The sequence below is a fragment of the Metarhizium album genome (genome assembly GCF_000804445.1).
Source record: "Metarhizium album ARSEF 1941 chromosome Unknown scaffold_33, whole genome shotgun sequence".
NCBI lineage: Eukaryota > Fungi > Ascomycota > Sordariomycetes > Hypocreales > Clavicipitaceae > Metarhizium > Metarhizium album.
Genome location: NW_024467607.1, coordinates 55,756 through 78,628, shown reverse-complemented (window position 1 = coordinate 78,628; position 22,873 = coordinate 55,756). Strand labels below are relative to the sequence as shown.

The window sequence follows — 22,873 nt, the reverse complement described above, 5'->3', positions numbered from 1 at the left end:
CAATCACTCACTGGCGTCGAGGATCCACGTCCACACATCTCACTTGAAAAGACTTGCGCTTGTAGAGGAGCAGTATCGGTCTTGAAAGGGACCTGAGGCATTCAATACAACTGATTCACATAGCGCTGTCAAATCGCTTCTAGACCCAAGACGGCCTCGGCCTCGCCCCGGCCAATAAAGTCACCAATCTATCCCCCCCAAGTGTGCGAGATACAAAATAAAAGCACAGACGTCAACTGGCCGCTGTCGATGAGTACGCTTGAAAAGATGACCCCGGTGTCGGGCCGGCCCAAGCACGTAGCTGATCGCTGCAATCTCGCTAGAGGTGATGCCACAGCTCCAGCGCCCCCTAGGGAATGCAAAAGTCGATCCAGCTACCTAGATAATCCAGCCGGTTCCCCAAGTCCTCCTGACTCTTGTAAATCTCTTCAAACTCCTCAAAGCTCAGACGCCCCCAGCCTCCCCGTTTCATGGCTTCTGCCTCGGCAATGTTGAGCCGCTTCCAACTTCGGAGCGTGGCGGCATCCGGTTCCTCAAGGGGGGATTGACGAGATGATGATCGCCGGGGGTGTGCTGGCCGCTCGGATGCTCGCTGCTTGGCGGCCAGCTCGTCTGCTTCTGCGACAGTGTTTGGGCGGAACTGCGGCAGCGTTGGGTCGTGAAATTCCGCATTCTCGTCCTCGGTGCTGGATTCTGTACCCTCTGCCTGCTCTTCATGTATGACCTCTACCGAATTTTCAAACTCGACCGCATTACGCGACTCGTCAGGGACGACCGCGTACCCGGTATCGGCTAGAAGCTCATCCAGTGACTTCTCCGAAATGGCCTTATCGGCGGGGTGCGAGTCCGACTCGCGCTCCTTTGGCGGTGCGTTGCATTCGGGTTCCAAAAGGTCCGTGGCATCAATCTCAGCCTTGTACGTTTCCCGATCAATGGCGGACTCGGCCGCAGCAATTGCCACATCTTCTGCCTTTTTGAATATAGTATCAAGGAGCTCATTGAATGCCTGTTGCGTGACTTGATAGAGAATCTCTTTGCCGGCGTCTTTTTCGGCGTCTGGGATATCCATGCCTCCCCACCGTTCAGGCACGCTCCTCGACGATGTAGAGGGGTTGGATCGAATGTCGTAGTCATCTGTATCCTCGGCAAATCGAACTTTGGAGCTAGAGCGGGATCGAGTCGTCATGGGCTGTGTGTCGCTGGCTTTGGAGTCTTCCATCGTCTGGTTCATTCGGGCAAGGATATCCTCGTCGGCATCCCAATCATCCGGGGCCATCCCTCCCTCCTCCTCATCCAAATAAAATTGCCGTCTCTTCCACCGATCGTGAAGGTGCCTCCGTGCCATGTCCCGGCGCTGCCTCTCCAACTTAGGTGCTAGTTTGCGACTTCGGGCTACGGCTCGGGCTCGCAATTCGCTGTATGTACGACCAGAGTCATCATCCTGCATATCCCCGTCATCCTCCTCTTCATCTTCATCGTCGTCGCCATCACTATCGAGGTCCTCGTCCTCAGTGTTAGTGAATACGTGGGAGATATCGTCCAGCGTGGTTGGAGGATCAAGCAATGACGACCAATATGCTCTGTCTTGGTCACCGCCACTCACACGTCGCATCATCCGCCAGTTCGTCTCGGCGTCGTTGTGCCGGACAAAGCGACGATGAGGCCGCGTGTCTGCGTCATACGCAAATAGGCTGGCTAAAATGTCTTCCCTGGATGCTGTGTCACCCCGGTTTTCGACGAATACACCGTTGAAGCCTTCGGCCACTTCGATACTGCCATCTCTTCGATGGATTTTGCCCTCAACCCTCAAGGCCAAGTCGCCAGGGGGTATCCTTATGTCCCTGCCGAAAAGGCTGCTGAGTGGCTGTCGACTGGATATCAGTTGCTGGGCCTCATTGGTGGCAAGAAGCTGGTCATCCAATCCATCCAGGATGTCTTTATGCATCTGTTTATACAGCACGTAGTAGGCTCTGAACATTCGGAGAAAGTCGCGCCGGTTTACGTAGCCGTCCCCGTCGATATCGTACCCCTCAAAGACTTTTCTCAGTTTGTCCCTGCGTTTTCTGTAAGACAGCCCGCGGAGAAATTCAGAGAAGCCTATCAAGCCGTCGTCATTTGAGTCGTAAAAGGAAAACATGCGGTCGTGGATTAGATTAGGCGCTGCATGTCGCGACCCACCGGTAGGGACCAGGCATCGCTCAAACGTCTTGCGATCCATGGCAATGCACAGTCCGTCAGGGTCGTTGCGCCACTCTGTATTAGCCATGTACGTCCACTGCTCCCAGAAGGCCTCCAGCTCGGGCCGCTCGAATCCGGTGTCCCTCGACAGCCGCGCAATGAGTGCCTTGGACAGATTGCGGCGGCAAGTGTCGGGATCACCGGTATACCAGACTGGTTGCATCTGCCTTGGCCCAAACGGCGGGGCAGGAATCTTGATCTTGTAGAATATGTGCGTCTTGTTGTGGACGCCTTGGGCCTCGCACGTCTCGCACAGATCAAAGTCGGCGCAGTTGGCGCATCGATAGCGTACTCCGCGTATAGGCACCATGCCACATGAATTACATTGGCATCCCCTATGAACGCATCCATTGCGCCTGGCATTGTCTTCTGAGACCCGAAAAAGCAGCGTGACTATACTGTGCCCAGTCCGTATGGACGGGGTCTGTAGGCTGTTGGCACCGGGCTGATTCCACCAGTCGTCGCCGCCGGCATCAACGTCGACGACAGTTTCGGCATCTCGATCCTCGGCATCCCGACGGTCGGCATCCTGATGGTCGGCATCCCGATGATGATCGGTAGGTCTTTGCCCTCTCAAATCTATCACTCGGGTGTTTTCATCGATGACAACATCGGACGGCGACGAGTGTGCGTTCCATTCGTTGGTTCCGTGACGGGGGCGTCGTATGGCGTTACTCCGATGCAGGCCACCGCCCGTCGGGGTCAATCGCGAAGGATGGCTCTGGCGGGATTGATATGCATAGTACCCTATGGAAGCCGCTGCTACGACCGAAACAACGGCCACAACTATGCGCGGCCGTGTGAGGGAGTCGGCCGAAGGGGTGCAAGGCCACATGGCTACCTCGCGGGCATGATTTGGGTGGCGATGGGGTTGGCCGGGCCGCGGCTGCTAGCAGGGCTTGCAGAGAAGCACAGCTCTGATCTAGGATACAGCGCTATGATGAGGCCAGCAGCATCCGATGTTGAGATGCACGGAGAGGACGGGTGGGTTGGACGGTTGGAGACTGACGATAGGAATGTCGTCGATGTGCACGTTGAAAACTGACCAGCGGCAGCAACAAGCTCCCACATTTTCAGCGGGTCCCACAGACTTGGCTCCACCAGCTCGAGAAAGCGGCAAGAGCGGCCAAGTGGGGAATTCGAAACCCCCAGAGCTCCGGTGCTAGCAAATGCATGATGCCATCTCCGTGATGGGGTTTGGTTACCGGCACCACACAAACTTGCCGTTTACATCCCATCCTCTCATCGCCGCAGCCACCATGGGGGACAGGCTACCGCCGCCTATGCCAGGGCACATGCCCTCGTCATTCGACGACAACGAGTACGCGCCTCGAGAAGTCCTAGACTGCTAGCATGTCCCTTCCCCCCCTTCCGAATCAACTTGCTCATGCGACTACAGAGAATTCTTTAACGAGCGGCCCATGCAAAAAGTCGCCCGCAAGCTCAAAGAGGAGCCCCTCGTGCCTCTCGGTCCGCCACGCCCGTCACCCTCAGTCAACGTACAGCTAATCCCCTCCGCCAGGAATCGGTCTCACCGTCTTCGCCTTCGTGGGCGCCTACCGGGCGCTTCGCCGCGGCGACTCTCGCCAAGCCAACAAGATGTTCCGCGCGCGAGTTGCCGCGCAGGGCTTCACCGTCCTCGCCATGGTCGCCGGGAGCATGTACTACAGTCAAGACCGGCAAAAGACAAAGGAATTGCGAAAGCTCAAGGGGGAGCGAGACGCAGAGGAGAAGCGACAGAAGTGGATCAAGGAGCTGGAAGCCAGAGATGAGGAGGAGAAACTGATCAGGGCGAGTATGGACAAGAGGAGGCAGAAGTTGGAGGCTGCGAATGCTGCTGCCGGCAATAGTGAGGAGGGTACTGCGTCGGGTGGTATTCTGGGCAAGATAGGACTGTGGTCCAAGGGTCAGGCGGCAGCTGAGACCATGGAGGTGGCGAAGGAAGAGCCGAGGAAGCAGAATCCAAAGAGTTCTTTGGGGGCGATTAGCGACGCTTTGGCCAAGCGGAAGGAAAACGACGGGAAGAAATGATGGTTGCTGCATCGCGGCAAAGTGTTTGTTGAGGCATGCGGATTGCATTTGGGGCGCCGGCTCGAGGAAATGTAAGATATGCTATGAGACCAAGGCGCTGCTCATTTGTACACGTACAACGGATATCAACAGTGACGTTTGTTTATCAACTCGAACTCGGGTTCAACTTCAAAACAAAGAGTGATTCCATCCGAGCCCAGCGACTAAAAGAGTGACAGCGAGTCCAGCTCAGCGGTTTCCGAGGATGTATATATACGCCAAATCACCCCATTGACCCTCCGCTCCTATTTGCCCCTATCAAGCCAGCCATCTCCAACAATGCCCTGTCAGCATCGATATCGCCGGACCCCAAATTGATCTTCCTTCGCGCCTCGGCTTCTCTCTCCTCCCATGCCCATCTCTCTGCCTGTGCTTTCGCCTCATCGTCCCCCCCACAGCCCCATACCTCCAGCTGGTCAATCTCAAATCGATCTTGAAAATCGAACTTCCGCGATATACTTGCGTGGAAGGCTCCTCCGCGAGACGTGTAGTCGTGGTTGAAGACACCAAATTCGAAGGAGTCGTTCAAGAGGAGAGATACTGCTCCAATAGAGTGGTGCGTATTTCTTCGACTAGATTTGGACGGCCTCGGATGTGGGGATCCGAACGAGAGGCAGGACTGGTTGCTCGGTGGTTTTGTAAAGGCCACATAGTCGGTGTTTATGGTTGATGCAGGAAATACGTCGTGCACTGGGGACAGTTGGAACAGAAGGGTTTCAGAGTCGCCAAAGCACTCTTTGTGTGTATGTTTCCACGGCTCGCGGACGTACACTCCATACGTGACACGGGTAGATTTACTACCATTCTGGAAACGTTTGGTTGGCAGAGTATCGGCAAAGGTGGCCGCCTGGCCGCCGTGCGGCGGGTCAGCCAGCAGCGTGCCGCTGACGAGAAGAATCGTGGGTGCCCGCCAGTTGAAGACCTTGGATTCGAAGCTGCCCATGGAGAAGCCGGCTTCGTTTCCAGAATACAGACGTCTTACGCGGCGAAAGAGTGAAGAGCCAGGGAGGAAGAGGGATATTTGAGCAAGGACATGGTCGTTTAAGATGTCGCCTTTGTCGGAGAGGAGTGGCTGAGCGGGTTTCGGAGCCGGCATCTGCCGAGGCTGCGGGCTCGCGTCTTTGTGTTTGGAAAAATCGAGGTTCTTGGAGAAAAGAAAGTGTTCAAAGAGGGCGTTGAAACTGTTGAACAAGTTGGGGAACAAGACGGGCAGGATCGTCTTGAAATGACGATATTTGATGCCAGGCGATGATTCTACATCAACGAATGACAAAAGTACACATTCGGCCGTCGACCGAAGCAGTTCGAGTTCCCTCCCGACAACCCGGTTAGAATACTGCGACAAGCTCTCTTGGGCTTCCAGCGGCGCCGCCAACAGCAAGAGCATGACCAATTTTCGAAAGTTGTCGGTCGGTATGATGGCACTGTGGAATTCGGGGGCAGTCCCCTGCTTTACAGCATCCTTGATGTCCAGCAACTCATATGCCGTGAGAACCAGGTCGTCGTCATCGTCACCGCCACCGTCATACGACTCTTCTTCTTGGCCAGGACGATCAACGGCAAAACCGGCAACATTGGCAGCGCCACTGGCCGAGTCACTCTTGGCCGAATCTGACAAAGACCTCACTCCCGCCTCTGAAGCCTTGCGATCATAGACGGCTAGACTCTTGAAGATGAGCTTTGACCTATCGGTCGATCCTCCCGTCAGCACATGTTTGTACCGCTCCGTCATGATGACAATAACCATGACCATTTGCGGAAGCTCCAGAACAGCAGGGGCATCTTGCAGGAAAGGAAATGCGCCAAGATAAGAAACCATTTGGAAAACAACGGGGGACGCTCCTAGGATATCGGGCAGCTCGAGGAAGCGTGCAATGGTGTCTTCCTTGAGGTACCTCACAGACCCTTGTTGGTCGGCAAGGCTCTTGAAGACATCTTTGAGCGAATAGAATTCCAGGGACGTGAAGCATTTGTCTTTGAATCTGAGCGCCTGCGGACACGAGATGAGAATGGCCCCTGGTTCTGAACGTGGCAACGGGAAGGGGGAGGGCTCACAAGATGGTACACCAAGTCCTCGCGGGAGCGTCGGCGTGGATTCTCATCCGACTGCGACTGGCCCATGGTCTGCGACTCTCTCTTGTTGTGCAGCCAGTTATTCAGCAGACATGTCGTAATAAAGAAAGAAGGGATTCCCTCGGACCATGGGATTCGGGGATATGGGTTTGACAGATGGTACAGCGACGAAGGTTACGTTATGTACTTCGGTACCTGAGAGGTACTAGGTAGGTGCTTACATTAGTTAGGTCCAAGTACTTCCCGCCATGTATCGGTCCGTTGACTGACGAATTGGGAAACTGATGACGCCGCCACCTTCCCAAAGCTTGGTCGGTCCATTCGGTCATCCAACAATGAGCACGTACGTCTGGGCTCAACTTGTTGACCGCGTGCGGCGGAGAGTTGACTGACTTGGTCACTTCGAGCAACATACACCCCCGCAAGATGAAGATGCCGCTGCCAAGCGTCGAGCAATTCATCAAGAATCGTAGATGCAGCAGCTCGTTTGCACGCGGCAAACCTTACGGAGCCGCGACCTGTCTCTGCAGCGAGTCGATAAAATGCAGACTGCGGTGCTTCGTCAAATACCGAGACCTGCGTCCTAGGGATGCTACTTTACTGGCACCCTCCACGAACAGGGTTACTCAACATTCGAAGCCGGGTCGCCCAGGAGATGGCGGTGCATCAACACCTAGGCAGCCAATGCTACAAGAAGGACGCGCCATTGGGTGCCTTGGATGCGCTGAAAGGCAGGAAAAGACTCGAGATCGTTCCCTTCTCAACGGAAGTGTATGTACGATCTAAGCAGGTGGTGCAACTGGGAAGGCATACTGAGAAGAAAACGTCAATAGGCATCCCCTGCTCCACGCCAGGACGCATTTCCGGCATGACTCTATTCTATCTCGACAGAATGACGTACAGGCCTGCCTTCGTATCTATCACTCTGGGCGGCTTTTGTATCCAACCTGGCCTTGATACAGATTCCTGCTCTTCGGGCTTCTTGAGGAAAAGGTGTAATCTGGCCGATCCACGCTCTCCATTCTGGGCATTCTAGGTCCATGACGGACTTTTCGATTACAACCGTCATCCTGATAGCCTGGCCACGTGCAAGTGCTATTTCCTTCAGGCGGTCACAGTCACGAAGCAAATGCCGCTCATCAAACCAACCTGGCCTGGCGTCTGCTTGACTACTTTCCGATGAGTACACATACGTATTGCAACGAGTCAGGTGTAAGCTTTCCTACTGGGCTGCTGTGCAGCTCCTCCTGAACCCAGGACGGCAAGAGGCATCTCGAGTCAAAGGCCTCAATACTATTGTCCGTATCATCTGGTCATGCCCCCAATGCGAGACGCGTACATGTTCAAAGACAAGGCCACAAGTCCCGATACCACGTCAAAGATATCCTCCCTACTAGCGGCGAAGTGGTGTCAGTCATGGTGCTAGCCGCGTTCTAGACGGAGAAAGGAACGACGGCCCCGACCTTGTCTCCGATCTCATTACGCTTCTCTATTTTGCCAAGGCCTCAAAACAAGACAAAAGCAGAAAAACCGTCACAATGTGCACAGTTGCTGTACTCCCTTGTGATATATAAACCAGCATATTGTCGACACTAGCCTCACTTTCTCCCGACGCCCCGAGCACCTGCCATGTTGATGAGCAACTACAAGCACATCCTACATTCAAAGCCATGTATGATATATGTTCGAAAAATACTCCTTTCCAGATGCCTCTGGCTAGTCATATTGCCCGGCTGCCCTTTGATGTTGATTCTCATTTCGAGTCGTCACGTCTGCAACCCGGTTCTCTTTAGCCCTTGTCGACTTTGCCACGAAACGAGACTGAACTCGCAAAATCGATTCCAGAGGCGGGATCAACGGCTCATCTTTCCTTTGCTGGCGATTGACGCGGTCGTCTGCGGTTGGTTCCCTTGCAAAACATTCGTGCGCAAACAGCGGCATATTCAGCTCCGTCTCTATAGGCAAGATGCTGCTGCTTGCGGTCCGTCGATAGGAGTCTTGTGCCATTTTCGAAGATACACTCGTCATGTCCGAACAAGATGCACTCTTGAGTTGCTGCTACTTTGACAGGCGTGGAGTACACAACTCTGTCTTTGATGATGGTTGAAAACTTGAGTATGAAGCCAACCGGCCGTTAGGGAGAGCAAGCAAGCCGACGGACAATACAGAGAGAACGGTATAACTACATTATATATTTCTTACCAGGACATTCTTGCGCCAAAACCGGGACGTTGGGCGGGGGGCGCGCGGACAGGCCCGGAGAATATGGTCCGGTCGGATGACGTCGAGAGGGTGTAATATGATTGCACCGCAGGACAAGGCTGAAATGCCTTGATTCCATCATTCCGCCCCGCGGGATCACGATTGAGTTATGCCAGTCCCTGCAAACGCGTCTGGCCACATGTCCACTCAAAAGGCGCCCGCCCGTCGGGTCTGCTCCACGGAATGTGCCAGAAGCCTAGAACCAATGCGACTCCTTCTTTGAAGGGGGAACACTGTTGGACGCCCGACTAGACGACTCAAACGCTCCTTGGGAATATGCAAGTCCTAAGAACCCCCCACCCATTGCGCCTAAGCCAGAAAAGACTTGCCACACGCCGACTCTCCTACCCCTAGTCTAGAAAGGCTCCCGCGACCCGATGCTGGGGGACTAGGAATTGGCTCCATTGGGGATCAGACGCCACATTCCTTGCACCGAGAGCTGGCAAGTGTGCGCCGGGAAAAACCACAGCGCTAAGATTACATAGTCCCAGGCAGAGGAGGGTCGAGTGTTGCTGCAAAGACAAAGCTCGAATCACCAGTGACCACCCAAAAGGTCCCGGACAAGAGAAACCAGCATATTTAACCGATATATGAATAATACGGGACCATTGCAAGAGAGTTCTCCAAGGGGAAGCGTGCTCTAGACGTTCAGACTAATAAGCAAAAGAAATGGCGGATAGAAAACTAGGATAGAAAAATGGGAAGAGAAGCGGTAAGCAGCAACTGCACTGCCAACGCAAGCTAATCAACATTCACCTTGTACATGAGGTCTTTCGACTGAAAAAGCATCCTCCAAGCCGTGGTTCTCATCATGGAATACGTGTCATTTGGATATGCGAGATGGCTGCCAAATACATGAGCAAGTTAAGCCGTGAGACTATACCGCAAGCTGTCTTCCATGTCGTGCCGAAGCAGGCCAGCGCGCCTCCGAAATGCTTCAGGCAGAAAGACTGTCTAACTTGAGACTTGCCGGTGCTACAGAACGCCGCCTCCCACGATGCGAGCGCATTCGCTTCGGCCGGACAGGAGAAGCAGACACGTCAACAGCAACAGTCAAGCTTCACGTTCCAAGTCTTGAGCTCCACTCGGACAAGGCTCGTTCCATGGTTTCTTCGGGTGAAAATGCTGAAAATCCGCTGTGCCGAAAAGGGTCTTGAACTGGTGTAGAGGCCAAGTTAGTTTTGGCGTCGCGGTAATTTGCAAAGCTAAATCTCACCACATCCCACGGCAACCAGCCAGCAAAATCCGGTTCCTCGTCCCAAAGAACATCAGGCCATGAGTCCCCCAACTCTTGAGCCATTCTGCTTCACCACCGACCGGCAGCAATGCGGCCATCTAGTCTCCTCAGGCTCACGGCCATGCTCGTCGCCTCAACTCAAGGCATTTCAGTGAGCGACACACGATCCATGGCATCAACCTATATCCCGTCCAACGACGATGGCCGGCTCTCTAAGCTCCTGCAGCACATGGATCATGACCTGATAGGCATCCTGATGGAAATAGACGACTTTACTCCCGTGAGATGCAATGACTTCAAACGGGCAAGGGTTCGTTTCGCACCTTCAACAGACGTGTGAGCTCAGACTGACTGATTGCGCAGGGGCTCTGGGCCACGCTGCTAGAAGACTACAGATCGAAAGAAAGGAAACTGGAAAAGAAGACCTACATAGAGGTCCGTTCGCCGCCATCCATGGCCTGTCGTATCACGACCGACAACTGACGGCATCTAGGCTTCCGTGGCCCTCCGGCAAGCCATTACAACAATACATGCCTGCGGTCCGTAGACCGAGAGAGAGAGTCGGACTCTTCCCACCCTCCGTCTGTGGGCGTTTGACCTTTTGGCGACTCACATGGTAAGGCCCCCTTTCCTTCGGGCACAGTATTCTACGCGACTTGGGGCTGACGGCGTAGATTTGGACGGGCATGTTCTGGGACACGTCCCCGTACCACTTCATGCCGTCGTTCCTCGCAGACGAGCCGCCCAAGAGAATGATGTGGGACATGATGGACATGCTGGAGATGGATGTGCGCTCCTACAACTGGACCACAGTATGGAGGGAGAAGCCCATCTGACGCGGAAGTGCCGCAAAGTATGTGTCAACCTGCGCGACGGACATGGGACGGTGCCCGAGCTAGCGTCCATGGTTCATCTCGAACCCGAGCGTCTGTCGGGCGATTTTGGCACTGCCACGAGCTTGACCGGGCTATGACCAACATGCTTCTTGTATTTTGTCGCGGCGCAAACCCTAACGAGGCCGAAGGCGAGCCATGGTGGTGAATAAAAAACTCTACGTGAAGCCCCTCAACCCACAGCACGCACCCTCGCATCGACTCTAGAATTACCTCCTGACATAATTCCATCTTGCTCCCCTTTGAAAACAACCAACAGCGTCATCGCCATGAAGAGGAGGGCCCTTGCCCTCACGCTGCTGGCGGCCCTCAGCCTGGGCAACACGAAGGCCACCATGCCCGTTTCCGCACCAAACGAGCTCGCCAAACGGTCCCCCGTGGCCGTCGACAAGGGCGAAAACACAGAAATGTGGTGGGAGCTCGAGACGCGGCACTACGAGAAGACCAACATGACGCTCCATCTCGCCCGCGCGCTCAACAGGATGCACGCCGCGCCCAACTGGTCCCATCACGACACATCCAGCGCCGGCCTCACCAGCCTCGAGTTCTGCGCATACATCCGCGGCCTGGCCTGGATGCTGTCCATGTCCACCGAGGACATTGACGCCCTGCCCCGCGAGGACCCAAACGTTGTTCTCAACAAAGTCCCCCTGCAAAAAGGAAGCCTGGTAGTAAGCGTCCCCCCGTCTCCCACAACAGAACCAGAACCTGACCAGTCCGGCGTCCGCGCCCCCAGCGCCTCCTCCGCACCATGACGCTCCTAGAAAAGTTCCTCTCCATCCTCGAGGTCCAGCTGTGGGAGACGTCGGCCCCCGGGCCACAAGCCCAGATGCGAATAGCCCACTGCTACACAGACTACGCCGTCCAGACGCGGCAGTGGCTCGGCAGCCTCCAAGACCAAGCAGGCCGCTTTGATCCCTCCAGCGCCGCGAGATGCCTCGTCTCCTCCCGCCTCAACCTCCTCTACAGACAGCACTCGGTGCGTGGGACCCCCTACCCCCTGTCCTCAAAGATGCCCGTCCGTCCACGACGCAAACACAGACTGACCGCGCTTTCGGCCCCCAGGACGTCGCCATGAGACTCTACGCCCGCGAGTCCTTCCAGGCCCCCATGTACCGCGCCCAGGAGCTGCTCACCGAAAGGTTCGCCAAGTCCCCCCCCGCGTGGTGGAATCCCGCCCTTGACGTCCCCGAGCCAGGCGAGCCGCTCAGGCGCTACCTGCTGCGCCAGGAAACAGTCTTCAAGCCTCGCATGAAGCACGCGCGGTTCGAAGAGGCCGTCCGCGCCTGGGGGTGTGCCTCGCCCAACGATTCCCGCGGCGTCTTCGACCTGCGCGCCATGCGGACGGAGAGGAGGCTGGCCGACAGGGTGACGCTCTGGCACGACTTGTCGCACGACAGTAAAATACGCCAGTTTTACAGCGAGATAGAGCACGGCACCGTGGCGAACTACGCCGATGACTTGGAGAAAATGTCCCGCCGTCGGGGCCATGGCGCGGAATGATGTGATTTGACGGGGACTTGGTTTTGGGGCCAGGCGTCTGAGACCGTGGTTTTCAGGAATAGTCTTCATTACACTGATGCCTTGTACATTTCTTCTTCTTCGTCTTCTTCTTTTTCCGGCCCTCGCAGTAAATGAAAAACGCCAGCCCCCCTGTCCTGGAAGTCCTGTTGTGGCTGCCCTTTATGCATCCTGCGCCAGGGCATCCGCGTCGTATGCATAACACAGTGACGACGTGTGCGAATGATGATCAGGCTCAACCGGGGCCTCCGGGCCCCTCCTCCCCATCCTCCTCCTCATTCACAGGCCGTCCACTTCCTTCTCTGCCACGGATCGAATCAGACGCTCGTACTTGGACTGCGCCTCTTGTTCGGGATCTTGAAGCTTTACTGGCACCGGTGTGACGGCGGCCTTGTTGCTGGATCTCGTGGTCCACAATACGCCTGGCTTTGGTGTCGTGTTGCGGTCCGTCTCGGGTTCAGACTTGGGCGTCGGACTGCTTGCTTTGGATTCCTCCACTGCAGGCACGCCTTCTTCGGGGTCAAAATCGGCCCGGGGCAGCCTCATGGCGAGCAACACGTACTCGGCTCGCGTCATGTTGTCCATGACGTCGTCCATGTAGCGGCGGACCTCGTTCTGTGGCGCCACGACCCGTGCCAGGTTCTCCAAGTGTCGTCCCGTAGTGGTTTGCAGGCGTACCGTGACGGGCTGGTAGTAGTCGAGCTTTGGGTCACCCCCGTACTCTGACGTGCTGCCTTTGCGAACAATCAGGAAGGACGCGACGACCTGCTGCCCGGACTGCGCCGGCAGAAACTCCAAGATGCTGTATTTGGGAAACAAATACCTGTCCCCTGACCCAAAATCGAAGACTACGGCCGAAATGTCGGGTCGGTTTGCATGGCTCGGTGCTTTTGATCTCATCTGCTGATTTGCTTGTTGCGCCCCTTGCGGTGCTTGGGGTTTCGGCTGGGGAGTAGCCGGGGGCCCATTTACGGGTGGCTGTCCCAGGGGCGAGGGCGATGGCGTCGTGGCCGCTTTGGGTGTTATTTTCGCATCTCGATGTAGCCGGTCTAGAGTTTGCTTCAAATCAGTGGCATCGGTGAACCCGGGTCTCCCTTCGGCAATGCGGCGAATCATGTCCTTGATCCGCTGATTTTCAAGGGCAGTCTTTACAAGGAGGACCACCAACGGATCACTTCGTGGGGGCGGTCGAAGTTCCGATGATTTCTGGTTCGGGTTTGATGCGAGCACGATATCCAAAATAGTGCGAACCTCATCAGCGAAATACTTTACGGTTCGACCGTCCACGAGTAGCCTGTCGGCGGACGGACCTTGCTGGCCACCTCGTTGTCGATATTCTGCATTCAGCTGGTCTATTATCTTTTGAAACCTCTTCAACTCCCCATCGTTTGCTTGCCCAACTGCAACTCTCTTCATCAAATCTCGGAGGCCAGGATCCGCAGAGGCCTTCTGAGCAAGCAGTGCAATCACAGGGTCATTCGTTGCGGGTTTTGCTGCCGGTGCCGGTGCCGGTGCCGGTCTGCCAAGCGCGGGCGGTTGGCCTTGGTTGGGAGCTCCAGCAGGGCGAGGTGCGGTACCGGAAGGCGATCCAGCCGCAAGATTAGAGGCATCATGTCTAAGGGGGGTTTTAGGAGTAGGAGAGGCAGCTTGAGGCGTCCCTGCGAGTTGGGGACTTTGCGTCGCAGAAGCTCGTGGCCGAGGTGCAGCGCCTGCAAGAGGAGCAGTGGTTGGCGGCTGTGCATGTTGTAGTGGCTTGGGGGCTGGGATAGGCGTTGGATTCAAAGCAATTGTCCCCTGCGTCTGCGCCTGTGGTTGTCCTAGCTGTGATACAGATGATTGAGGAGTTTCGGCAGTACTCAGAGGCCCCGGGCGGGAAGATGCTGCGGCCTGAGCGGATGATTCTGCCCCTTGTGCAGGCGACGAGGCCGGCGGCGCCGCTGGTACGGCTGGGGACGACGTTGGTGCAACGGATGCAGCAGATGTAGGCGGCGCCGATGCAGAGAGCGCGGACACGGGCATATTTTCAGCAGGCGTAGAGCTGGGAGTAGAACTGGCTGGTGTTGCTATTGATTTCGAAGAAGTGGTAGCAGGACTGGTTGAAACTGGCGGGGGTAGCATGGCTCCATTTGGAGGACCATATTGAAGAACAGGGCGTGCAAGGACAGGCTGCTGTGACGGCGCTGAAGGATTGTTGGCGTGTGGTTGATGTTGTGTTTGTTGTTCGTGTGGTGGTGCTGGTGGCTGCGCGGTTGATGGTTGTTGTGGTTGACTTGTTGAATCCATCTGTCCCGGGGCCGGTGACTGAGGCGAGGGTTTAAATCTTTGCTGCTGGTGAGGCAGCAGCTTGGACGTTTTGACGGCATACATGGTTGCCTCAACGATGTGCGGCTCTATAGTGAGGGTGACCAATCCGACTTTCATCATGCTGTCCTTTGGTGGGTTGTTTGGGTCCTCTTGCAACACGCCCTTGCGTTTGTGTGGTTTTGCCCAAAACTTTTCAAAGAGGCCTTCGCTGATCCACTTGTGCCGAGATCTCGAGAGCGATTCGGACATGACGCCGCTGAAGAGGCATGATCAGCAAAGATGAACTCTTGTTGGGCCAAGTCGTGCTGGACGGGCTTACCTCTCGGCCACGGACTGGTATTCTTTGCAAGACAGGCTGGTCGGCTGAGGCTCCTCGACTGTTGGGAGAGGCTTCCCGACTTCGATTGACTTGGGCAGAGGTGGAGGGGGAGGGGGGGGCGGCGGCGGCGGTGTCGGTTCGCGAGGAGGCGGTTCTGCAGCAGCCGGTGTTGATGATGGTCGAGACGCACTTCGTCTCTTGGCCGCCTGCTCTTGACGAACGGCGGCTCTTGGGGGCAACTTCCTCTTCCGCTCCATCACACGCGACTATGACGGGACGGATTCAACGGGGCAGCATCGAGCAGCACATCATAAAGGTGCCATGCGGGTCGTGGGCACGCCGGGCTGCCGCACTCGTGGGCGTCGTTTGAAGTCGGTGGACGAGGCGAGGTATTCGAGGTAGGGGAGACGCAGAGCGAGCAATGCGTGAATGTAGGCGCCGGTTGCCCGAGAAGTCAATGAGAAGCAGCAAGGAGTTTTAATAATGATAGCAAAAATACTGGCTAATAAATGCTGGCCCAGCCAGGACGAGGTCTCTGCTGCGGTGCGTGATTGGCCTGGCTGGTCGCGAGAGGCGGAGCAGCACAGTCGAGAGGCAGCGATGGCGAAAATTGACAAGGCGAACCGAAATGGATCGTGTGGATCAATCGGTGCATCCGGCAGGCCAAGGACAAGGTTGGCAAGGACAAGGTTGGCATTTGGCCCGGATGGAAGACGAAAGGCGAGCGCACATTCGAGGATCAACGGTGAGTTGCACGGGGGCAGAGGCAGAGGCCAGCCCCTCGACTCCTCGAGAACTCGACACCAGCCACAGAAGATGTCAACTAACCAAGTGCTCAAGTAAGTACTTAGTAGGTACTCTAGTAAGTACTACTTCAGTAGATACTTGCTCAGTCAGTACTCGACAAGATACCTACCAAGTACCCCGTACTTTATTCGGGCCAGCTGTACGTGCAGCGCACCGGCCGGCTGTGGCGTGCCTGGATCTGTTCTCCACCAAACCGCCTCCCTGTTGCCTGTTCAGTGGTCAGTACCTGGTTCCTGGTACATTCTGAGTGGTCGGGTTTGGCGACCGAGCCACTCGAGAAGAACATCTGAAGCTCGCCATCGTGGTTGGTCGTTCTGCGTCGCCGTTGAAGACTTCTTTTCCTCTCCGCCATTCTTCACAGGCATTTTGTGCCATGCTTGACCCGTACGTCCGGTGACTCTGCTGTCGCCTCAGTCTCCTCTTCTCAAGTTCCTAGACATCCGTCATGACAAATTCGCTCATTCGGACAGCGTCTCTGGCTGTTCTTGGCCCGCTGGGCTTGTATACCGTCTTTTGGAGCTTGGCCATCATACCATTCTTCCAGCGACAGTACGTATAGCTTTCGCACGCGGAACAAAGGTGCGTGTCAGCTCTGGCTAATGTGTCCTCTAGCTTCTTATACGCGCACAAGTTCAACACTCTGTTCTGGTCCGATGTGAACGAGCCAGAAAGATGGGGATTTGCAAGTTGGTCTCAGTAATCATGAACGTCAACTGGTATTTACAAACAACATCAGCTGACGGCCTTTAGCAGAGCATCAAGTCGTGCCCTTCTACCTGAAAACCCCCGATGACACCTATCTCTACTCGTGGCACGTTCTGCCGCTTCCTCTGTATCATGAGCACGAGGACCAAATCCTACAGAGGGCGTCATCAGAGGCTGTGGTTCTTGACATTACCACTTCAGAATCGTTCCGTCTGTTAAAATCGGACCCCAATGCTAAACTAATTCTATATTGTGAGTGTTCTTTTCGCCAGAGTTCCCAAGTCCTACATCCATTCTAACATACAAGCAGTTCATGGAGTGTGTTCCCCATTGTCAAGGCCACGACGTGCTGGGCCTTGCTAACACATGCCTGCTCTAGAATGCCGGTCACATCGCTCAAATGTTCAGAGCAGACAGCTACCATTCACTGACCGACACGTCATCTTACCACGTAATCGCCATTGATTACCGTGGCTACGGCCATTCTACGGGCGTTCCCAGCGAGGAGGGCCTCATCCAGGACGCCGAGACACTAGTGAACTGGGCCATGAACGTGGCTGGCATTCCGTCCAGCAGGATCGTCCTGTTCGGCCACAGTCTCGGGACTGCGGTGACAAGCGGCGTGGCCGAGCGATTTGCCCGCCGGGGTGTTGACTTTGCCGGGCTCGTTCTTGTTGCTGGATTCAGCGATCTCGCCAATTTGCTCACGGGGTATCGCATCAGCGGCGTGTTCCCCGTCATGGGACCGCTCGCAGCCTGGCCCTCGGCCGTAAAGTATCTGCAGACGTATGTTGTGGACAAGTGGCATTCGGCGGACCGACTTGCCAGCGTAGTGCGCAATACCAAGAAGAGGCTACGCCTTGAGCTGATTCATGCATATAGCGACTGGGATATTCCTTGGCAGCACGAGGACATCCTGTTCCAGGCAGCCGCCAACGCAACGACCAATGGCCTCAACCAGACCGAGTTTGACCGGTTCAAAGAGAAACACATGAGACTCAGCCCTGGAGGCGGCGGGTTTTCGGTCGCTGTACAGTCCAACCCGGATACCATCATCAGACAGCAATTAGTTCTGCACGGAGGTGAGTGTTTGAGTGAGCGCGCTGGCACGGATTGTCCCAGACGGGTGCTGACACCGGCTCGAGGCCATAACGAGATTGCCACTTCTTCATCCATGCTGAGAGCAGTCATGAGATGCTTTGAAGAGAAGTAATCCCAGAGAGAACCGTGCATTGTAAAAGCGACCTATCGATAATGCAGTTGGTCCCTCAACGCTTTACGGCCATCCAGCTCCGAACATGAGCCATGCTTTGGATTGTGTTGGACGATCCCGTCGGAGAGGAGAGGAACGCAGGACGCTGTCCGCTTGTGGGTGCAAGCAGGCGGATAACACGACATCTCTGTCGTGTCCGTACAGTCAACTTGTTTTTTTGCGAGGGCGAGGGGCAATCACTAGCTTTGTCGACGCGAAGACAAGGCGAGCGGTTTAATCGTGCATCCCCGAGAGGAGAATTGCAAATGTGGCTACCTGTCTCACATGTATCGACGCGGTTCTCTGCCCTTGTCGTTTGGCCTGTATTCCAGACGATGCCTTTATCTTTCCATGATATCTCTGCACAGAGAGAGCGCTTTTCGGTTCCTCCTCACTCCTCCGTTTCTTCCAATTCTTTCCCGTCTCAGCTGACATTGTTTTGTAATGCCTGGCGTTGAGTGGCGCAAGTGGGAATGCATTACGTAGATGGTAAATGTAAATGTAGTAGTACGGTTATTTAGGCTATCTGCCAAAACATGGTTTTTTTTTAAAAAAAATTATTTCCTCTCCAATCCTTTATTTCCTAATTCTAGTTTCCTCTCGTTATACAATTTGCAGATGTGAGTGCAGGATCAAGTTCAGCAAACCATCGACTGAAATCCGACATGCACGCATTTTGAGAACTCCAGGTGCCCCCACCATCCCACCATTTCAGCATCACTCCTACAAAAAGCCGAAAAAAAAAATAACCAGCATCAGCACCATCACCATCAGCAGCGGCACACGTCCCCAAAAGGCGCACCGCTCCGCGTCATGTCGCCCCAAGAGTCCAAGCCGATTGAGCCCATCGTCGGCAAGGGCAAACAAGTCGACCATGGCGGATCCGAGTCCGAAGATGACGAGCCTGCCGCCGCCACGGCCGCCGACGACCCTGCAGGCACCGCGCCCGCCAGCAGCAAGAAGAAGAAGAAGTCGAAGCGCAAGAAGGCCAAGCAGCTCCTGACTGGCCAGTCCGACGAGCAGAAGCACGCCGACAACGTGAAAAAGGCCATAGGGGGCCTGACGCCCCAGCAGATGAAGGAGTTGGTGGCCCTCAACCCGGGGCTGATGCAAGAACTGGCCGCGGCGTCGGGCAGCTCGAACCCCTCCCCGGACCAAGTCGCCAGTCTGCTCAAGGACATGAACCTCGCCGACATCATGACCGGTCTGGCTGCCAGCGGCAAGAATGCCAAGGACATGGGCGCCTACAAGTTCTGGCAGACCCAGCCCGTGCCAAAGTTTGGCGAGGACGGAAGCAAAGTTGACGACGGCCCACTGAAGATTCAAAAGATTGACGACATTGACAGGGAGCCGCAGCCGCTGGTGGCTGGATTCGAGTGGGTAACGGTGGACTTGATGGACGACGAAGAAATGAAGGAGGTGTACGAGTTGCTGAACGGACACTACGTCGAGGACGACGAGGCCATGTTCCGGTTCAACTACATCCCCGAGGTGCTCAGATGGTGAGTTTTCTTGTTGTCCCTGGACATGCAACGAGACGAGAAAAGAAAGGCAGAGGGACAAACAAACGGAAGCACCCGAGACGTTTCCGCGAGGCCGGCCTGCACTGACACGAGAGCTTTTAGGGCCATGATGGCGCCAGGCTGGCAGCGCAAATACCACATTGGCGTGCGAGCATCGCAATCCCGCAAGCTGGTGGCCTTCATCTCCGCCATCCCCGTCCGCATCCGCGTGCGCGACAAGACCTTCACGTCGTCCGAGGTCAACTTCCTCTGCGTGCACAAGAAGCTCCGCGGAAAGCGCCTCGCGCCGGTCCTCATCAAGGAGGTGACCCGCGTCAGCAATCTCGACGGCGTCTGGCAGGGCCTCTACACGGCGGGCGTCGTGCTGCCCCGGCCCGTGAGCACGTGCCGGTACTACCACCGCGCGCTGAACTGGAAAAGGCTGCACGCCTGCGGATTCAGTCCCCTGCCTGCGGGCAGCAAGCCCGAGTACCAGGTGCGCAGGTATGCGCTGCCCGACAACACGGCCACCAGGGGCCTGCGTGAGATGCAGGACGGGGACGTCGACGCCGTCGTCGGGCTGCTCAAGAGATACCTGGCACGCTACGACATGGCGCCAGAGTTTGCCGCCCCAGAAGCTCGCCACTGGTTCTTGCCCAAGAAGGACTCGAAGCAAGTGATTTGGCCATATGTAGTCGAGGTACGGCGGACAGGCCCCCCTCCCCGAGGCGTGGACTAGAGACTCGTGCCACCAAAAGCATGTACACACGTGGAAGACGGTCAATTCTAACCGCGCAAACATGTAGGAAAATGGCAAGGTCACCGACTTCTTCTCCTTCTTCTGCGTCGAATCCTCCATCATCAAGAACAACGACGTCCTCCGCGTGGCCTACCTCTTCTACTACGCCACGGAAGCCGGCATCGGTGAAGCGGTGGACAAGCCGGCCCTCAAACAGCGCCTCAATGCGCTCGTCAAGGACGCGCTCATCCTCGCCAAGAGGGCCAAGATGGATGTGTTCAACGCGCTGTCGCTCATGGACAACGCGCTGTTCTTGGAGCAGCAAAAGTTTGGCGGAGGCGACGGGCACCTCCACTACTACCTGTTCAACTACCGGGCGAGCCCGATTCCCGGTGGTGTCAATGCCAAGAATGAGCTGGACGAGGATCATTTAAGCGGCGTCGGGTTGGTGATGCCGTAGGAACAGTACCAGCAGCAGGCCAGATGGCGCATGCGGTAGCCAAAGAAAGCGTTACCATTTCCCTCGGGCCTGCCACTGACCGGTTTTCCTGGGCGTGAAACGACTCCATTGGCTGTGGTGAAGTGTGTCTTGTGCCTCGGGCGCGGCTGACTCTGGGCTCGACGGTGATTCTCGCGGCAGCGACAGCGGCAGCGGCATACCATCATATCCCACCGCGAGCAAAGAGAACGAGGCGCAGGCCATTTGCTGCACAATGCCCGTGCTCGCCAGCCCCGTACACCGTACTCAGTAGTTAGCTATTACGTGGCTGCCGCGGTGCATCCATCAATCCATCTGTCTTCGAGGAGGTCCCTGTCCGGGGTGCCGCACAGTTGCCTTGACCCAGGAGGCGTGTTGATAACGGCGTCCCAAAGATGCTGCCAGGCGAATGTCCAAGCCCCTGGTGCAGACGATGAATGTCGACAAGAACAAGAACGTCCCCAGCCGTCGTTGTAATGGCCAGCCTCAGCCTCGGGCATCACACCCGGCTTGCTGGCGATTTTGTCCAGGCACTCAGGATGCCAGCCAGTGCCCTCTGTCTCTCTGTCCCTCTGATGTGCGCGTTACGACGGACCATGACCACGGGTGCTTCCAGCCTTGGGCTGATCCGATCGTTGGGGGCCGCGGCGGCAGCAGCAGCACCAGCAGCAGCAGCACCAGCGCCAAGGACGGCAAGCCCATGTATCGCGAGTGAGGCGCGCGTTTTCGTCGCTGTGGCCAAGCCTGCTCTGGATATAACTTGTCCCGCAAGCTGCTGCGCTTGGCGTGGCAACAGGTTCCTCTCGTCGCAACGCTTCGGCCGTCCATCGTCGGCATGGCCTCTGCCCAGGCAGTTGACCTACAGGAAAAACGCACACATCAACCATGGAGCGTGAGCTGTGAAACAGAGAGTGGCCTTGGTGCGGTGTAGCCGGACCCGTTTCGAATCTATCTGACTGCAGTCGAGGGGCTCTAGGGCGGGCGAACCGTATTTTCAGCAAGTGGTATTCACGGTCGTGGGCGACGTGAGCACAGATAACGAGGGCAAGCAAGGTGCCTTGCTTCGTCCTCGAGCGTGTCGTTGATATTCTGAGCTGGTCAACCACCTTGTACGTTGCTGCTTTCTACATCAAACCACCCTCTCAATATCCAGCGAACTGCGGTCCTACACGCCCCTCCTATCCTCATGGACGCAGGCACCTGCGTTTCTATATGCGCTGGACTCGGTTAGGCCGCTTCATTGTATTGGTTCTGATCACATGGGACGAGTTCACTCATTGGCAAGTACCAAGGCTCACCAGTCCAGTCTCGTTTTCGATGGCAATGCCAGCCCGTCTCTCGGTCTATGAGAACACGGAACTGGGCCTGCTTCTGTTGTTTCGCGTATTCACAACCAGTAGTAGTTCCATGGCGCTCAAGGTAAGCTAGCCTGGCAATCTTCAGAGCGACGCAACGCGCTCGACTTGGCGGCGATTGCAAACGCTCTGGAAAGTCTACATGCAATGCCCTCTACTGCGAACACCTAGCTCTAGATGATTCTGTCAAACTTTTGGGTCGAATGTCATCAAGATGGTTCTGTTGACGACAATCCTGCCCCTGGCAAGCCACCGCCAGCCCAGAGACCCGGGCTCAACCGTCTCAAAAGATGTTTACGTCTCCAGCGTGAGCGTCGCAACGCCTGTCGCTGGATCTATGGGCACTTTGGTTGCATAGTAGGCCGGGTCGCGATCGTCTTGCGGTGAGCAATGCGACGCCGTGGGGAACCGAGGCTCGCCATGAGTTTCTCCCGTTCGGGCGGCGTCGTGGCAGCATGTTAGCCACGGAGGGAGTGAGTGTGTGCTGGATAGTTGGTGGCCGCTGGACGAGACGGCATAGCCGGCCGAGGGCCATCATTACAGCATTATGCTCGCTCGTGCTGCCTGAGTATAGTCAATATTGTCAAGACGATGGTGTCGGGGTCAAGGCGTGGTTCATTGGGAAAGGCTTGAGCAAACGACATGTTCGCAGGCCAAGGCGCAAATTCCAACCGTCGGGGTACTCATCACATGGCTCTCGTTTCAGGTTCCCGAATGCTAGGGCGTCGCCATCATTGCCAAATGCTCTGCCATCATATTGGCCAGTTTCTGGAGTTTGAGCCAGCATCCCACAATGTAGCTGTAGTCTGGTTACCTTGGCCGTCGCCATCGCCTGCCGCCGAACCATTTCGAACGGGACCATGGAAAACCGGTCATTCGCCAGAGGTAGAATGTGCCCGGCAGAACTGGTCGCAAACTAAGTTTTCAGCTTACGCGGCACCTGGAGGCAGCAGCGATCCTAGCGGGAAAATAGAAGGGAAATATTATTTTATTTTGGGGTCTATGAGCACATGCCTACTCGTCAATATCAAGTTTTGGTAAATGATGTCCTCGGCAGAATGCCATGCTGTCCACACCTCATACACGCATGAACGGGTCGTCATAGTCGCGATCCGTGC

At 56.0% G+C, this 22,873-nt stretch overlaps 9 protein-coding genes across 9 annotated transcripts; 6 read left to right on the top strand and 3 right to left on the bottom strand.

Moving 5' to 3' along the window:
- Positions 1 to 349: 349 nt before the first annotated feature.
- MAM_07585 (EF hand domain protein) lies at positions 350 to 3,073 on the bottom strand (the record flags this gene model as incomplete). Its single annotated transcript, XM_040826383.1, has 1 exon — positions 350 to 3,073. The coding sequence occupies one exon, from the start codon at positions 3,071 to 3,073 to the stop codon at positions 350 to 352; it is 2,724 nt and encodes a 907-aa protein (XP_040675596.1).
- Positions 3,074 to 3,497: 424 nt separating this feature from the next.
- Positions 3,498 to 4,269, top strand: MAM_07584 (mitochondrial hypoxia responsive domain-containing protein; the record flags this gene model as incomplete). The annotated part of the gene is made up of 3 exons (XM_040826382.1): positions 3,498 to 3,559; positions 3,638 to 3,708; positions 3,761 to 4,269. 3 exons carry the CDS (start codon positions 3,498 to 3,500, stop codon positions 4,267 to 4,269), a joined length of 642 nt encoding a protein of 213 aa, XP_040675595.1.
- A 228-nt stretch (positions 4,270 to 4,497) lies between these two features.
- Positions 4,498 to 6,429, bottom strand: MAM_07583 (TLDc domain containing protein 2; the record flags this gene model as incomplete). Its single annotated transcript, XM_040826381.1, has 3 exons — positions 4,498 to 4,563; positions 4,715 to 6,298; positions 6,364 to 6,429. 3 exons carry the CDS (start codon positions 6,427 to 6,429, stop codon positions 4,498 to 4,500), a joined length of 1,716 nt encoding a protein of 571 aa, XP_040675594.1.
- Positions 6,430 to 10,001: 3,572 nt separating this feature from the next.
- On the top strand, positions 10,002 to 10,716 carry MAM_07582 (uncharacterized protein; the record flags this gene model as incomplete). Its single annotated transcript, XM_040826380.1, has 4 exons — positions 10,002 to 10,190; positions 10,244 to 10,315; positions 10,428 to 10,496; positions 10,555 to 10,716. 4 exons carry the CDS (start codon positions 10,002 to 10,004, stop codon positions 10,714 to 10,716), a joined length of 492 nt encoding a protein of 163 aa, XP_040675593.1.
- A 326-nt stretch (positions 10,717 to 11,042) lies between these two features.
- Positions 11,043 to 12,276, top strand: MAM_07581 (uncharacterized protein; the record flags this gene model as incomplete). Its single annotated transcript, XM_040826379.1, has 3 exons — positions 11,043 to 11,444; positions 11,510 to 11,752; positions 11,815 to 12,276. 3 exons carry the CDS (start codon positions 11,043 to 11,045, stop codon positions 12,274 to 12,276), a joined length of 1,107 nt encoding a protein of 368 aa, XP_040675592.1.
- A 297-nt stretch (positions 12,277 to 12,573) lies between these two features.
- On the bottom strand, positions 12,574 to 15,174 carry MAM_07580 (uncharacterized protein; the record flags this gene model as incomplete). The annotated part of the gene is made up of 2 exons (XM_040826378.1): positions 12,574 to 14,854; positions 14,918 to 15,174. 2 exons carry the CDS (start codon positions 15,172 to 15,174, stop codon positions 12,574 to 12,576), a joined length of 2,538 nt encoding a protein of 845 aa, XP_040675591.1.
- A 995-nt stretch (positions 15,175 to 16,169) lies between these two features.
- Positions 16,170 to 17,642, top strand: MAM_07579 (abhydrolase domain-containing protein 12B; the record flags this gene model as incomplete). Its single annotated transcript, XM_040826377.1, has 6 exons — positions 16,170 to 16,273; positions 16,337 to 16,410; positions 16,475 to 16,681; positions 16,740 to 16,747; positions 16,809 to 17,511; positions 17,575 to 17,642. The coding sequence occupies 6 exons, from the start codon at positions 16,170 to 16,172 to the stop codon at positions 17,640 to 17,642; spliced, it is 1,164 nt and encodes a 387-aa protein (XP_040675590.1).
- Positions 17,643 to 18,494: 852 nt separating this feature from the next.
- On the top strand, positions 18,495 to 20,382 carry MAM_07578 (Glycylpeptide N-tetradecanoyltransferase; the record flags this gene model as incomplete). The annotated part of the gene is made up of 3 exons (XM_040826376.1): positions 18,495 to 19,183; positions 19,307 to 19,883; positions 19,990 to 20,382. 3 exons carry the CDS (start codon positions 18,495 to 18,497, stop codon positions 20,380 to 20,382), a joined length of 1,659 nt encoding a protein of 552 aa, XP_040675589.1.
- A 427-nt stretch (positions 20,383 to 20,809) lies between these two features.
- On the top strand, positions 20,810 to 21,115 carry MAM_07577 (uncharacterized protein; the record flags this gene model as incomplete). The annotated part of the gene is made up of 1 exon (XM_040826375.1): positions 20,810 to 21,115. One exon carries the CDS (start codon positions 20,810 to 20,812, stop codon positions 21,113 to 21,115), a length of 306 nt encoding a protein of 101 aa, XP_040675588.1.
- Between the last annotated feature and the right edge of the window lie 1,758 nt (positions 21,116 to 22,873).